This window comes from Anoplopoma fimbria, chromosome 19, assembly GCF_027596085.1.
Source record: "Anoplopoma fimbria isolate UVic2021 breed Golden Eagle Sablefish chromosome 19, Afim_UVic_2022, whole genome shotgun sequence".
Taxonomy (NCBI): Eukaryota; Metazoa; Chordata; class Actinopteri; order Perciformes; family Anoplopomatidae; genus Anoplopoma; species Anoplopoma fimbria.
Window position 1 is genome coordinate 10,091,034 of NC_072467.1, and position 17,241 is coordinate 10,108,274.

General features: G+C 40.1%; 1 protein-coding gene across 1 annotated transcript in view; it reads right to left on the reverse strand.

Moving 5' to 3' along the window:
• cdh13 (cadherin 13, H-cadherin (heart)) overlaps positions 1-17,241 on the reverse strand; it is a 241,191-nt gene that overhangs the window by 15,648 nt on the left and 208,302 nt on the right. Inside the window, exons 14-16 of the mRNA XM_054619535.1 lie at positions 15,393-15,620; positions 13,597-13,815; positions 13,011-13,061 (exon numbers count right to left, since the gene is read on the reverse strand). Coding sequence (XP_054475510.1) covers positions 13,011-13,061; positions 13,597-13,815; positions 15,393-15,620 — 498 coding nt within the window. The remainder of the gene's footprint in view (positions 1-13,010; positions 13,062-13,596; positions 13,816-15,392; positions 15,621-17,241) is intronic.

Here is a 17,241-nt window from a genome sequence, read left to right on the forward strand (position 1 = left end):
TACTATATCTTGGCAGGAAGCAGTGACTTCCTGTCGCCGTTTGACTTAGATCTTGGATGGGTTGCCTTCGCTGCCCTCATAGTTCAACTTTTTGAACTTATCGTCTCATCTAACTCACAGGAAGAAAGTGAATAAGTGTCTTTTCAAACATCAAACTACTTCTTTAAGGTAAAATTGTCAAATATGCAGGAATGCATATATGTTAGGGACTTTTACACATGCTAAAACTCCTGGAAAATGTGCAAACAACTCCTTTCCCTATAGATCAATTGCCCATTCAGAAAAACACATAATTTGCAAAACATCAACGTGTGAATTTTCAGTAACGGCTTTATTAAATTAGTGCAAAAGACAGACGTAACTCATTCAAAATGTCATCTTTTTCTTGAAGGTAGTCCTCCACACAAAACCCACACAAGCTACGTTCTTTTGATGAGAGCAAGAAAGAAAGCGAATCTATCCACCAAAACCACAGCCTTTGATTTCTTCTTACACATCTTCTCGTGACTTGTAATGACAGATGGAGAGGAAAGAATCAACGGGAGACAAAATCCAACCTAAACACATGGCAGCCATCAAAACAAGACTCCTGATTCTGCAATTAATCACAGATTTCAAAATTATAAAAAACAAAACAAGGAAAAGATGTTACAATAAAATAGTCAACACATCAATAGCATTAGAAATAGTGCCTAAAATTCACAGAAAAAAGGGTTCCTCTTTTTTATTTACTCACTGTGTTGGTGACAAAAGAACTTGCAATCAAAGTACATAAGTTAATCAATACTGTATATTTATACAATGGTAAAAAATAAAATATTTATATAATAGTACTTTTTTTTTTAAGGTTTACGCCGTTACTATAAAGATATACTGTTTTCCACTCCATGACAACTAATGCAATAAAAACAGAAGCAAATCGAAGAAACGACTCCAGAGAGTGTCTGACTTTGAAGGCTTATGGCTACCACCTTGTCCTAAAAGACCACAACCACTGCAGACAAAGAAACAGGCTTTGTTCTCTCCGCTTAAAGAGGGAAACAAGATCAAACACAGTCTGCGACGAGAAAAGAAAGGAACACATCAAAAAAGTCAATGCTCTTCCCCGACCAGGACAGTAGCTCAGCCTTCGCAGTGTTGTCTGGCCCGCTGAGAGACACAGAGGTCAATAGATAGACGAGGGAGACAGGGAAGAAGAGGCAGAAAGATAGGGGGATTATGTATATGCATGAAGAAAGGGTGAGCGAAGGAGGGATGGAGCAGAGGGGAAAAAGAAAATAGAGGTAGCAATGGGCAGAAAAAGAGGGAAAGAGGAGGAACAAAAGGAAACTGGGGATGCAGAGAGTTTGGGATGAACTGTGGGAAAAGACCAGAGGTTTAAGGTGAGGTCCAATACAAAATTGATTTATAGCTTTTGTTTTGTAACAATATCAATATACATGTTGTTTCAAGTATCTCCTACGGATGTGGCATGTTGCCATGAACACTGCTAACACCCAATGTTTGTCTGCCAATGCAATGGTGCGCTGCCAAAATGGAATACAATTGAAACTGTGAAAAAGAAGTGGCATAATTGATGTTGGGGGAAGTGAACAGGAGAGAGGAAAGATTGCGAAAAACGTCAAATAGAGTCAGGAAAACATGAGGAGATGAGAGAAGACCGAAGTGGGGAAAGACACATGCCACGAGGAAAGTAAAGATCAGGAGGAGACGAGAGCGGTGAGAGGATAAGTGAGATATTTAAAATATAAAAAGCTGAGGTGTTATACAGCAGTTGTGCCAGTGGGGATTGTGTGTATCTTCTTGTTTGATTCGTCACGGTGAGAAGTCTTCTTCTCGCTTCATCATCTTTTTTCGTCTTCTTCTTCTCCTCCTCTCCTAAGCCTGGGTTGCGTGGGGGAGATAAGTCGTTGCTTTTCAGTGTTGCAAAAAGGACTACGGGAGGTTTCAGCAGAATCTACAGGCCTGGAGGGAGAGGAGATGAAAGAGGAGGAGGAGACAGCAGAGGAGAGGGAGGTTGAGAGGAAAAAGAGGAGGGGAGGAATGTGTTGGAAAGAGAGGAGAAAAAGGACAGGAGATACTGTAAAGTAAAGGTCATCACTGAACCAGATCAATTGCAATCAATTACGCAGGACAGGTGATGGCATCGCATCATTAAAGATTCAGTGAGGAAAGACCAGAGAAGTTATAATTGTTCACTCTTAGGCAGTAGCAACCAAGTAATTGGCTTTAATGTGAACGTCCGAGCTTAAAACTGTGTCAGCGTGTACCTTCCTCAATGTCCTGGACGGTTCAATCAATATGGCTGAGTACACGCAACACTCTCCAAACTTAAGAGAGCTGAAAAGTGCACCTGGCTTTTGATTTATCATACCATCAGGAGACACTTTCTGGAGTGGCTTCAGTGAAGATTAATTGGCTACTGGCGTGTACTTGTAGAATACTTAACTTTTTACTTCAGAATGAGGTAAGTTTACGCCTTTTGAGGACAGCTTCCAAGCAGAAAATAGGGCCATGTTTTCGACAAATCAGCCCGAGATAAACTCCCCCTTGTCTCTTAGGGGGAAAATATGTTTCAATTTACACAACATAATCTTTTACGAGACACCTATGAGCTTCAAAGCATCACAGAACATATGTTAACTTGGACTGATGCTGTGTTTTCCCTGGTGGTACAGAGTCTGAAAAAAGAAGGAAAAAAAAGTGTAGGGTATGTTCCCTGGTAATGTGACAGTTTGTCTCATCAGTCTGGTAGAATTGCTTTCAACGAGCTGGTTTGAAATTTGATACAAACAAACACATGCAGTCACATCAATACACACAGCAGGCACACACCACACACACACACACACACACACACACACACACACACACACACACACACACACACACACACACACACACACACACACACAACGCAGTCTGAAAAGTGAGAGTTTATTGATTGCCTCTCTGTCAGCCATCCCCTCCTAGTCTGCTCCCTATTTCTGACATGTTTGGAGATCGCTGAGCATTCGACAGAATCCCTCCTCACACCTGCTGGCCATTTCGCTCATTCTCTCTCCTCTTTTTCTTTCCCTGTCTCTTTTTTTTCTGATATGTCTGGATTGGATTTGGCGCTGTGGGCTTCAACGATGTCCTTAAACTCTGATTTAGGAGAAAGTAAGAGTCAAGCAGTCAAACTAAATAAAATAAGTATTCATACAGTATCATAAGCAGGTCCAGCTGCAACCAAAATGTTCAGGAAGAGGTCACTACTGAATTCAGATTGCACTGTGGATATGAGCACTTCACTAAATTAACAACATACTTCACAAGAACTAGAAATACTTCACACTCTGAAAGGCAAGAGGCAAATCCAGGTCATTCAACCTTTTGGTCCTCTGTCGAACACGGTGCACAAATTTGTCTACAAATTCATTTTTCAATAGAAATGTCCAATTATTTATTTTCAACCCAACTCACCACTGGTAAATCTTCATCGCCTTAGATAAATTATATCACAAAAATGTAGCCTAACTCGAATTGTAAAATGTAAATATAAAAATGTCAGTTTTGTAATGATCAAATAAAAGTCTGTCAGCTTAGCATAATATTTCCCAATCATTCAAATTGCATGCATAGTACTAGCAATGAAAAAAGCTTATTTCATGTATCACATATGAATAAAACAAATCAATACCTAACAGTTTTATGTGGATGAATATTTAAAACATGATAAAAAATCCACAGAACTTTAAGAAAGGTGCCAGATAATGGTTCTCCTAAAAAATTATTATTATTGTGAATTAATCATTTAAATGGATATATGACCTTTGGCCAGTATTATAATAACGTTGGTATCACGCGGTATCTTTGTGTCATCAGTGATCAAGTTAGCATGGAAAAACTTGTGAATGGCTGAGTTTGACAGTAAGCGCCTGGAGTCATTACCAATCCCAAGTTCTCTACTGTTCCTGGCCTCACTGACTAATATCTGACTGCTTCCCATCAGGCTGCAGAATACATGAATATTTACAGTGGTAACAAGTGAAAACTGACGTTAGCACATGTTTGCTATCTTAGCTAGCTTAGCTTAATTGTCCGAACAACAGTAACCAATAAATTATATTTTGGCATATTGAAACAAAACCAACAACAACTACCAACAGCCATAGTCCTTACAACCTTTACTAAAGTGTTATCACTGGTTAGATTGTCAACTTGATAAATATAACAGCTTCAATCCCTGAAGATATACGTTAGCATTAGTGCGAATGTTATCGTTTCCTCAATCAATGTAGGCTATAACAAAGATGCACATCTGTGGGGATTTAAAAGTTGACTGATAAATAAGCATACCTACGTACACCCTCCACTACACCATTGCTTAGATGACAAACTAAAGTTTTCCCAGCAGTAGATAGCCAGATCCTAAGATTACCAAGATAACATTACACAACTCTTGAAACACCATCGCATTAAGTTAGTAAGCAATAAGTGAATATGCATAGATATCTACAAATCCCAGCAGGTTTTACAGGATGAAAGTTGCAAGACACATGTAATATGTGCTTTTTACTGTAAATAATGTAGAAAAGAAAGAGAGACTACTTTTCTGCAGTATATGCTGTTAACTGGGACTGTTTTTAAGTCACTGTTAGTACATCTCAGTACAGATGCAGCAGTTACTGCGAAGAACGGATCAGGTGTACCATAAGCATTCTTCCTTACTTAACAGGCTTACCTTTAAGCCTTGCCTTTTAGTGCTAATCTAGCAAAATGCATGCAGGAAAACGTGGTGTAAAACAACCAATTTGGAGGTGGCAATTTGTCATAGCTACTGTTTGTTTCTAAAGGGTTTACTGTTGCATTATGCTTTTTTTGCGTTTCTTTTGCGAGCGCATGAGTGGGCTGAACTGCTGCTCTCACTGTTCTTTTGTGCTTTGTTTAATAAGTTGGCAGCCAGTATCAGTCAGACAAACTCATCATGCGTTTCGACTGTTGACATGCCAATATGTGTTTTTGTCTTTATCCGCCTTCATCTCTACCACTCTCCTTCTCTGCACATCTCTCTTTCGCTCTCGATGAGATTAGGTGGCGGTCTTGAGGAATGTGAGCTATAATTTTCCCAGACATCCTGAAATGAATTGGTCTGTACACTTCAAAAAAATTCTGAGGCGATCGAAGCGAGCCTGAATGGGGGCGAATATCTAATAGGGTGGAGGGTACGGAACAGGAGGGTGTGGGGCCGATTGATTTTTCTTTCTCCATTGTTTTCTCTCCGATGCCCCCCTTTTCATAACGTTCAGCACTAACTGTTCCCCAAAAAAAGGAAATAAAAGTTGAGAAACACTCCGAAGCACTCGAGACTCAGATATTGGTTTTTGCAAATCTAATGAGACTCTGGCAGCTCACATGAAGAGCTAGGTATAAAGGAGCCAATTCTCCCCCTCCGGCTAAAAAGTCATGGCCTTGACATGAAAATACATTGCCGAATCAATTCACCTCAGCTCCCGCGCAGACACAGGCTATGAACTCATAGGTCAGAAACAGATGAAAGAGAGAATTATAGGTAGGGATAAGGCAAAGCCAGAAAGAGAGGGATGGACAGAATATAATCACTATGCCTGAGGTTGGCTGAGTTCTGAATGAGTCACTTTATGTTACAGCTAGCAGAATTAGCTGCACTACCACACTGTGCTGCTATGGAGAATCACAGAGGGTAAGATTTTATAATGATACCTGCTACAGTACATCTCTTCTCGATGTGCGTTTCTTGCTGTGGTTGTTGGTCTATATAAAACTCATAAAAATAAGTTTTGAATGTAACATATCAGTGTGACATTGATCACGGCCGACATAATGTTCTCACTTCTGTCTACTGCTGAGAAAAGGTTTCATATATACAGAATACACAGCCTTAAGTTCCTGTATATATATATATACAACCTTCTCACTATCCTGTCACAACACTATGTGAGGAAACAGCTACCAGTGCCAGAAAATGAGCACCAGACAGAAAGGAATACATTTTTCGCCATCTACGTATATGGATGACCTAATGGAAGATCACAGAGATTCACTGATGTTGACTTATCCTACCGTCTCCACTTATTGTAAGTCTTTCTAGGTAAAAGCCGAAGCTTAATGCGGAAAATGTAAATTTAACAAGCCGCGGGAAGCGAGGAGGAATCAAATAGGACACTGGAGGGAACAGTAACCATTTTCCAGCCTTTCTAATTGCTGAGAGGAAAGGAGGGTGACAGTTGATTAGCTCAGGTATGTCACGGCTGCTAGACGAAAACGGCGGCATTGCAGCATGAAGAAGAAACATTATAGGAGAAGACAGAAATCTGTCAGGGTTACACTGACTATAATGAAAGGTAATGAGCCTTACCAACCCAGAATTGAATGATGAATGAGTTTAGAAAATAACTATTTGTTAGTGAAAAGATGACTGATGATGACTTTAGTTAAAATCGTATTATGTATGATAATAAGATGATGATCATCTTTAGTAAATATTCAAATCTGCATTGAATAATTTTACATTATTTAATATTGTAAACATATTATTAAGTGCATTACATATGGATGTCCAAATCAATAATTTTAAACACACACATTGAATATAACATTCATAGTTTATAATATATATCTTAATATATCCTACTTTATATAAGCGTAAAGGGTAATCACTTCTAAAACACATTTTAAAGAATCAGAAAATATTAAGAGTTTATTTTTGGTATATTCCCATCCTGTGTTTTTATTTACATTTGGATCACAGATTAAGTCATTGCTGAACTGCATATTTTACACAAACACAATGAAAAGTAATATAACTTAAACATAATTTCTTGACTTCTACAATTTATTAAAAGTAATAGCAATAGGTTGTTTTTGGAAGAAACAATTATATTCTAGAAAGTAGTTTTTATTTTAAGTGGCATAGTCACTATGCCACTTAAAATAAAAAATATTGTATTTCTCTGTAGGGTTCTTTAAATCATTTTGACAGGATTTTCCAAAGACCCCCCTTAAACGCAATACTGATTACGCATATGCTTACTACCATTTCTACTCTTAAATGCCATCGGAACTACCTGTATTCTTTAACTTTTAAACTTAAACAATTCAGATATATTTTATAGTGCTAAACAGAGACACATTTCAACTGGAATCATGTAAAAGTAACATATGAAATTAATCAAATGTATTAATCCCACAGTGGGGAAATTTGCATTGGTATTGAATGTTAATATCACTTATATACCTTTAAACAGAGCTTGATTTTATTCGAATGCATTTGGACTCAACTTGATATGATTTCAAAAATAATTATTTAACTGATCTTAAAAGCTTCAAGTGAACAGTATCAAAACTTTGAGCAATTGCTTCAACTTTAAAAAATGAACTTATTTCTGTGTGTCGCAGTCACATCAAAATCTATTGGCCCAAAGCTATCATGGGTGGGAGTAATGGACCCAATATGCTTGTTTTTATTGGCAGAAATTTTGTAATTTATAGCAAATTATGACACAGTGACACGGACCCCTGGGGGTCCCCTAAACACACTTTGAGAATCACTAACTTAATCCAGGTTGAAAAAATACGTAAGTGAGCCTCTAAACAGTATTTTAGAGAGATAGCTTCGCTGCCTATAGGCTTTTGTCTGAAGAGACGATACACCTCTTTAAATTCATATCACACATATCACAGTTCAAAGATCAATAAGCCTCGACAGCTTGATCTGAAGGCAAAAACAACCCCTCCGCCAAACACTACAGTCTGACGCGAGGTATCTTCAAAGGAAACTGTGAAAAAAGCCATCTTTTTACAAGAGTAAATAAGCCCCTAAACATCCTGTCTCTATAGCTGGGAGGGGATTAGTGTAGAGCCGGAGAAGGAAGAGGAAAAGTGGCTGTCGGAGCGAGGCGAGGGATCACAGAGGAGGAATAGTGTGGACTAAAACCCCCAGGGGGATGGAGGTAAATTAGTGGCATCTGTGCTGGGAGCTGTTTGTTGTGTTTAATGGTAAATGCTTTGTTTTTTACCCCGCCCTCTCACTCGGTCTCCTTTACTCTTGGAATTACATTATTACTCTTGCTGAAATTACAGAGAAGCACACAGAGACAGTCCTCTGCAGTGCATTACTACTGCAGACAAAGCTGCAGCTCTAGCCTGTAATCCTGCACGGAAGATTTTAGCAAGCGGTTTGAGCTCATGGACCTTCCTAAATAGAGCACATGCAGTGTAGGATGAAATTGGTGTGCATATCTGTGCGTGTCTATGTACTGTATGTGAGAGAAGACGTAGAAATACGGGTAAGAGCATCAGCATCTGCTCCCTCAGAGATTTTCATTTTATCATCCTATTTATCCTCCCTTATAAGCCTTGTTCACACACAGCCACTTTGGGCAGCAACATATTAATCTTCATAGCCCAGCCATGTCCACTCCACATATATGTGTAAAATAAAAAGTATTTACATACTGTCCAACCTGGACAGTTATTGCCTCCAGTCACACATCCTCAACTTCAGCAATATCATTTTGAGCAACAGTGGGGCTGCAGCAAGGAGATAGTGCATGTGCTGTACAGTGCACAGCAGTTCACATGTGTACTGATAGGGGGCAGTGTGGTCATCTGTGTTGGTTCGCTACCTGTAAGCTGTACTACCGGAGAAAGCTGAGCATTCCTCCTTGTGATTACTTTTAAAATTAGGAATCATTCTTACGAGTTGCCGTCCTTTTTTGTGTGCACCCGCAGTCTATGCGTGTACGTCTGGTCTGCACTTAGTTTGTCCAAAAGTCTTATCTTAGGTGAACAACGGATGCTTTCATATGGCCATTTAACACCCTGAATCGGAGTGTGTATGTGTGTTTGTCTTTATATATCCGCAAGCATTCCCTCTACAGAACTGTAGGATAAAACCATAATTGTTCCCTACTTTATGGCCTTCAGTGTGTGTGTGTGTGTGTGTGTGTGTGTGTGTGTGTGTGTGTGTGTGTGTGTGTGAGAGAGAGAGTTTATGACACACTGCTCACAAAAGAAAGGCTTACAATGGAGTGGAGTGAAAGTAGGCCCCCGCTAAACCCCGGGATTTAACTGCAACAGCAAACAAAGGTCTCGTAAGCATCAGAAGACACAGTATATGTTGGCACTCTGCGCACACACACACACACACACACACACACACACACACACACACACACACACACACACACACACACACACACACACACACACACACACACACACACACACACACAGGCACACGCTCGCTCTCCCTCTCCGTCCTGCAGGGTTACATACATTATTTAAGGGTCTGAAAAGCAACCCCGCTGGAGTGTTCTAGGGATGAGAGGTAGGACAGAATGCCAGTGAGGACATGGCGATACTTTTGGTAGTGTTGCTTAGCTGAAGAATCGCTGAAGGAGTTGGGGGGAAAAAGTGTGGAGGATTGAGGTTTGGATGCAAAGGTGAGATCCGGTCGATGACAGCAATAGTGCAGTTTCACACCACTTCACAACCCATACATCACTTAGATTCCTTTGGCTTCAAGTAGATACTAACAACAAGAGAAAATCTGTCAGTGGGGCTGAGATGATCTTTCTCTTCTCCAAAAATCTATGGTTAATCAATTCTCTTGATTCAAGTGTAATTTTAGCGAGGCTCTTGGGATAATTTGAGTTTCTCTGTCTTGTTTGAGTTTGAAGAAAATATATGAATTTGTGTCACATCAGTTTTTAAAGGAAAATGTGTTATTTTTTGTCAACATAGCATTTTCTGTTTCTAGTCATTTTCTCTCTCCTCTTGAGCCTCACTCATAAAGACATCAACACTCGAATACATAGAAATACATTATACACAGTCAAAACACACACACACACACACACACACACACACACACACACACACACACACACACAATGTGTGTAGTGGAAACGGACGCAGCGGACAAGACCCACGTATGTAGGTGTGTGATTATTTACTAAAACTCGTATGTAATCCCCAGTGGCAATTCATTACTTTGTGCTTTACTTTGATATAATCGTCAAATGAGAGATGGACTTCAATGATTGAGCTGTAGGGTTTTAGGCTACCCAACAGTTTGAGGCGTCATTGGTAACGTTGACATTCAAATTCTCAATCAACTTTTAAATGCTAAGCACATTTCTTTTTTTTTTTGCATCTCCATAGTTGCAGATATAGATCAGACTACTCCTATCAGTTTCCTCTAAGTACATCTAAAGCAGAGCACAGCTATCATAAATATCCTCTGCGCTCCTGTTTCATAGGCAGGCATATTGAACAATCGACATATGTGGACCGTTATAGGAGAATATCTCCACACGCAGCAGAGGAGAGACAGGTGGAGTGACATGGACGAACATTGTCTGTACCAGTTACAAACAGGCTGAGTAGTGAATAGTATTATATTCATAGTATAAGATTCACATGGTGGCTGTGTAGATTTTTTCTGACTTGTAAGGTTTCCAATAACTCCAGAGCCTTGTAAAGTCCAAAAGTCAACATTTATAGGAAAATAGATTATATAATGATTTCCAAAATTAACAACGTGATTTTATTCAACAAAATATTCTACATTAATCCACATTTGTTGACGTTTAACCTTTTAAAAAGAACATTTTCATTGTGGTAACAAAACGGTTTGCTCTCCTTCTTGCTGCGCAGAAAGAGAGGCAGCAATTCCGCTTTATATTCATTAAAGAAAGTTGATTTAAAAAAAATAAAATAATAATAATAATTTGATCCAATGAATCACTTTATTCAAATGGAGGATTGGATAAATTTGCTTAGATGTTTTGGAGTAATGCGCCGACAGTATAATAATAAAGAAATAAAAAAATTCTGCAAAGGAACACAGATCTGGACGTTGATTACCATGGCAACAGTGCACACTTGCACACACATGCCTGTGTGTTAGGAGTCACAAGAGCGCATGCACGTGCATCTGCATGGCTCAGCTGTACTAATCACACAAGAACGCACATACATACACACATGTACAAGCATCCTGGTTTCTGTCAAACATTGAACTAATCATAAAAAATGTGTTGCCAGACGTAGATATTAGGGCTACAAAATGAAATACACTGACAGTAAAGATTCTGGAGATATGTTTCATATAAATGTTACCACATTATATTGATTAAAATAGTTATTACATGGGCTTTACTTCACTTGATGCTATTTTTGGTACATGAACTAAATGTTTTGTACACAGGGTTCGGGGCTAAGAGAGAAAGCGAGCTAGAATAGAGTGAGGGAAAGGTAAGAGAGAGACGCAAGGAGCCAGAGAGATTCAGAAAATTGTACTGCTGCATGGTCATGCATACGCCTGTAGCCTGGTGGGCAAAAGCAGAACAAAACAGAAGAGTTTAATCTCCACACCTTTATTCTCGTCTCCTTTCACCATCCTTTGCCTCGGGCTCTTACCATTTTTCTTCCCCCTCATCTCTCTTCTGCAGGGTCAAAGTTCAGCTTGGAGATAAGGGAATTGAAACAGGATCCTCTCTGCCTCTCTGTCAGACTACCTGACTATACACTGCAGTGATCAGTCCCCTCTATCTGTCCCCCAGCACAGGTCTCTGTGATGAGCTCGAGCAGGAGTCATCTCTCTGGGCGCGCACGTGTGTGTGTGTAAGGATGTTCTGCGCTGAATTGGTGGAACCAATGTTTCCCAGATGTAATACTATCCGAGATTCCCAACGGAGACAAGCATGCACACACACACACACCGTCCTTGTTTCCTCTCTCTCCGTACTCCAACCTCCAGCTCCAGGGTAACGGCGCTCTCTTTTACATTCTACTCTGACAACCCATACATGCTTCAGTCCAAATGAAAGGACAAGTACACGGGCACAGAACCAGGCAGCCCAAGAATCTGTCATTCGGAGCAGGTATTTGGCTAATGAATGCCACCGTCCATCACCGCACTATTTACAGTGGAGTAATGAATGCTACTGTCGTTCAGAGTCAAAGGACATCTGCGGAGAAGACTCTCTTAATGTCGTCTTGGCATGTCAACCAATTATCATGCTTTCTAGTACAGACACTGCTACTGCTGCTGCTGCCATGGCAACGGCAGATAACAAAATATTTCTTAAAAAGGAGAGCGTGAAAAGCTAACTGACTGTTCCAGCTGGCATGCTCTCAGGATCGCTGCCATGAAACTTTCTGAGAGGTGGCTGCTCGCCCGCGAATGCTGACACAGCATCAGCTTACGCTCATGATGAGTGTGTTGCATTGAAACCGAGACTAATGGTCTATCAACGCTGGAGCGTGGCGTGCTTTCGCTGTTGCTTGCCACACATTGTCAGTTAAATTTTACACTTTGTGTCCTGTGAATCATGGCTTTTTTAAGAGAAGGTGCAGGCAACTAAGTGCTCTGACTGCATCACGAGAGAACAATATGATGAGTTCTTCAAACTGACCATTTCCATACACAGCGCAGTCATCTGCTATGAAAGAGCGTTCGGAGGAAAGTTATGCATCAATAGACAGAATGATCCATAGCCAGAGGAAGACCGATGGCTCCTGCTAGATGCTGTGATGCGCGGATGATAGAGAAAATGAGAAGATGAGGTGCAGAGATTCTGCCTGTAAGCAAAGGATTATGGAGGAGAGTGCGGCTGATTGCTAAATAGAAAAAGCAAAAGGGCAGAAGAAGTGGTGCAAGGGAGGAGAAACAGTGTCAGAGAGGGATGAGGGATTAGAGGAATGAGTGATCAACGGAATGTGAGCGGGAGAAAGAAGATGTTATGATCAGTAGAACAAAAAGAGAGCTGGAAAGAGGAAAGGAGACATTACCGTGAATGTCTGATGAACTTCAATGAAATATATCACAGTCAAACACAAATCAGCAGGAAAAAAGATGATATAAATACGACCAGTTTTAAGGCTAAAATATCACTCTCCTTTTCTTTATTTTGTTTTGCCTTTTCTTTTCCTCACTTATTCCAAGTCATCTTCTTCTTCTCTTCTCTTCCCACTCTCACCATCCCTCCCGCTGAACCCCGCCTCCGACGCACAGCGAGCTCGACTATAAACTACAGAGAACAAGCTCAAACGGGAGAAGAGGATCTGGGGGTCCTAAAGTTGCAAATTATTTTTCTTCTCACCAAACTAGCTGTTGGACGTCCTCCATTACGTTTGTGTTGTGAATGCAGGGGGCTGAATTATTCATGCTATCACTAATGGCCTAAAGAGATATTCTGAGTAAATTCAAGTTTGACTTCCCGGGAAAGTGCTTCAGGCATGGCATCAAAAAACAAAATAGACATACTTTTGCAAAATGGATGGAATAATAGCACACTGATACACTATTCCAATAGTGTATCACAAACACAAAAACATTTGTGTGACTTTTATTCACTGAGTACCATAAATTGCTTCCCTTTTGAATACACTTATCCTAAGTCAGTAACATTTGACAACTTGTCTGTATTGATTTCTTGCCAAATGGTAAACTGGAAGGAACACCCCATATTGCTTTAGTATTAATCTGTGTTTAAAGGATGCCAGAACATAAAACAGCATCTCAACTTCTCATTTATCCTGTGCTGTGGTTCTGGTTGTACTTACAGAGTAGGGCGAGCAGGAGTGTCGCGAGCAGCACGAGAAGGCTGGCCCGGTGGGTGTGGCCAGAGCTGCAGTGCATCTTGTTCTTCTTGCAGACGCACACTTGAACTTTGACCTCTGTGAGGTTGGACAAAGGGGGCACCCCTGAGTCAGTGATGAGCAACGGGAGCTGGTAGTTGGCTTTCTTCAGACTATGCAAAAGCATGATTTGGGAGTGTGTGGCTGTGGGAGACACACAGAAGAAGAGGGAGGTTAAATAAAGTGAAAGCACAGTAATCCTCCATCCTGCATGTGTTGTCCATCTAGTCCGCATTTAACAGCTGCCCATTTTTGCAAGCCAGAACTAAATATGTGTATCTTAACAGAAAATACTTGTATGCCTCAAGTAAGTGTCTGCCAAGCCAGTCATGACAACTGAAGCGACACAGATTGGCACCACTAAGATTGTTACATTCTGTTGCATCACACTTTAAAATTCTTTAAGAGACACAAAAGGAAATTCTGGAGCCACCTCGCTTCATGCTGATTTGTGCCACTTTATGCAAAGCTGCACATTTCACTTGTCTGCCACGGCTTTTTAACTCCAGTAAGGTGACTTTTGGTTTTGTATTTAATTTACATTGTCCAACTGTGTGCTCAAAACAGTGTCATAGGGCATAGGACATGCAGAGAACCTCCTTTGCATGAATCAACCCCACTTCTCTGGCTCATCAGTGTATTTTGATTGAATTTCCCGAAGTTTCTATAAACCCTTTCCAGCACCATCAGATGTCCCTCAGACAGATTCCTCCACAAGCATTTTAATTTTTAACAATCATGCTGTATTCATGTTATAGTTGTGAAAATCTGTTGAGGCATTTATCATGAATATTCAGAGTGATCACACATACAGATGAGTGACAAATTAATGAGAAAACCAATGTAAAGTTTCACGAAGTTGTTGTTCCACCACAAACCGCTTTTAATAATATATGTTCTAGAGTTATATACTGTGGAGGTATAACCACCAGCTCTCCTTCCTGTGGTTCCACACACAAACACAAACAAACACACACACACAGACCCAGCAGAGACTAGACGAGCACAGTGCCAGTCCATTTCTCTGGGAGCGGGCTCTTTCTCTGCTGGCCCTATCTGTCTCTTCCAGCGGTGGTGATTGAGGAGTGTCTGTACCTCCCTCTCCCGCTGTCAGTCACAGCTAATACCTCTGGGCAGGTTTTAGCTCTGCTCTGTCACTCAAACATACACAGACAGCACTGCCGGTCATGCAACCCTGAATCAATGTCTTGGTTGTCTGTCTATCCTCATCCTTCTCCTCATCGTTCCATTATTTTACTCCCCATCCTTATCATGTGATCCGTACTAGTTAAGGCTTATCTGCTCTGTAGTCAGCATGGATGGTTATAGAACTGCACTCAGGTGAAATGACTGGATTATTCTCGCGGTGAAATCGACTTTTGTTACTTTTTTCTCTCTCTCATCCTTTTCACACTTTCTTTTTCTTTCGTTTATTTTTATCCCTACATTCCCCAGGGGGCTTTTTGGCAACCCTGTGAGAATGGACTCAAAGCTCATAAAATACTGAGGGTGAAATAACAGGAAAGAAAAGTGACTTATATACACGGATACAACAAGTTTGGTGCTGTGCTCTGTTAAGGTTGTTGTTGGTGAACAAACGTATGAAAGATTTATTGATTGTGGTTTTTTCAATAGGCGACACATTTCCTGTTATTAAACTCTAAAACAGTTCATTTCAAGAGGATACACATCTTTTTTTTTTTAATATATAAAATACTCACAGTTGACCCTGGTAACCTTCCATGTTTTATCGAGGCCGAGCTGTTTTCCCAATTCTATCTTAAAGGGTGCAGCGTTGGGCGGGAGGTCCTTATCCCGCCCCCCAACTATGGCCACATCATGGGAGTCTTCACACACCCGCGCTACCGATGGTACCACATAGGGGGCATTATCATTGTAGTCTTCCAGGTAAATGACCAATGAGCCGGTGCCTGTGGCTGGAGGGATGCCTGGAAACACACAAATGATACACATATTATGGTAGGGAAAAGAAGAAAGTGTTGATTGAATCACTCTGAAAAATGTAGTGCTGTTCCTCATTGTGTGGAGAATGGGAACAGTAACGATCTGGGCAGATGTTAAAAGAGAAATAAAGCAATGTGGCTGCGGTTAAACATGGTGTACTCATGATTATTCTAAAGTCAATTTCCTTAAAATGTTTTTCATTCTGCCATGACCAAATGTCTTTCAGCTGAAATCCAAGAGCAAAAAACAAAAATGCTAATGAACCTAATAAGATCCATTCTGATCTTTTCAACTCTGCTGACCTAATTCAACCCAAACAAAACAAAAAACGTCTATAATTATAATGCCAGAAGAGCATGAATCACAGTGGCTTGTGTTTTGCAAGAGAACATTTTGATTTGGCACACCGCTTGCTTCTCTGCTTGTATGAGATTACGCCTTATTGAAGGATGCAGGGTTAAAAAGCATGCTTGGCTCTTCTCTGTTACGGCTCGCTATTTCACCGCGATTAGAGGTTATTAAAAAAAATCCACACGGCATCCAAAACAGCCCCAGAGGTCAGTCAGCAATTAACACCTAAAGACAAGATCTGTAATTGGAAAATGGGTCTCCTCCACCTTTTCAAGGTAAAAAAAATATATATTTGCAGACAATTTAGGGCAGGGAGCGGGGAACAATCAAGTCAAGATATATGTGCAATAAATGTCAAGAGACGCCAGAATAAAAACCCAGTCTGGGTTCATACGGTGACGGTAGAGAAAGCTGAGCACACTGAGCAGGAAATGTTCCCGCCATGAAATGCTGATTAGGTGAAAGTTAACTTTTAAGGACTTACAAAACAAAAAACAAACTAATAAGGTAAAATCACTGGGGGGTTTCAGGTTGAAATACGACACAAGCAGACTTTTTGGTAAATCTTTTCCAGTTTTATGATGGACAGTTTTAGTCAGAGCCCGATCATCAATTCAAACCAGATATGAATAAAATCAAACTTTCTGGTCCATCATGACAATAGTGGCAGATTTACCGCCGGCAAGCACACATTTTGAAAACAATGAGTTTAATTTCAGACATTGACAGACAGAAGAATTTCCATCAAACCGTTGGTTTTGTCACCTGAAATGAGATTGTGTTGAATGAGTTTGAACTTTATCAATTAATGGATTAGCTTTATGAATGGATAGTTGCTTGTTTTAGGAGGTGCTGCAATACCCCTACTTCCTGGGTCCATGCTAGTTGTGTTAATAATTATGTAATTATATATTATATAATAAATAAATTGAAAATGGAGGTTGAATGAAAATGAATATGTCCCTGCTTGTGGGCAGATTGTTGGTGGTCTATACTAAATGCCAAATCAAATTCAAGGTTTATTAATGAATCTAAGTTAAGACTGTAATAGCCCTCAAATCTAAAGTCTATGCATTGATTAGTTTGATCAATATTGCCTACAGATCCATCCTTACTCCTGAATCAATATATCAGCATTTGAAAAACACTTTTGCCTAACAGTTTTGAACAAGACTCGTTCTTCACTGCCTTTGGACTGTTTTTTGGTTTTGGAAAGGCTGAAAAAAAGCCACCACCCTCAAAATTCTTAAAATG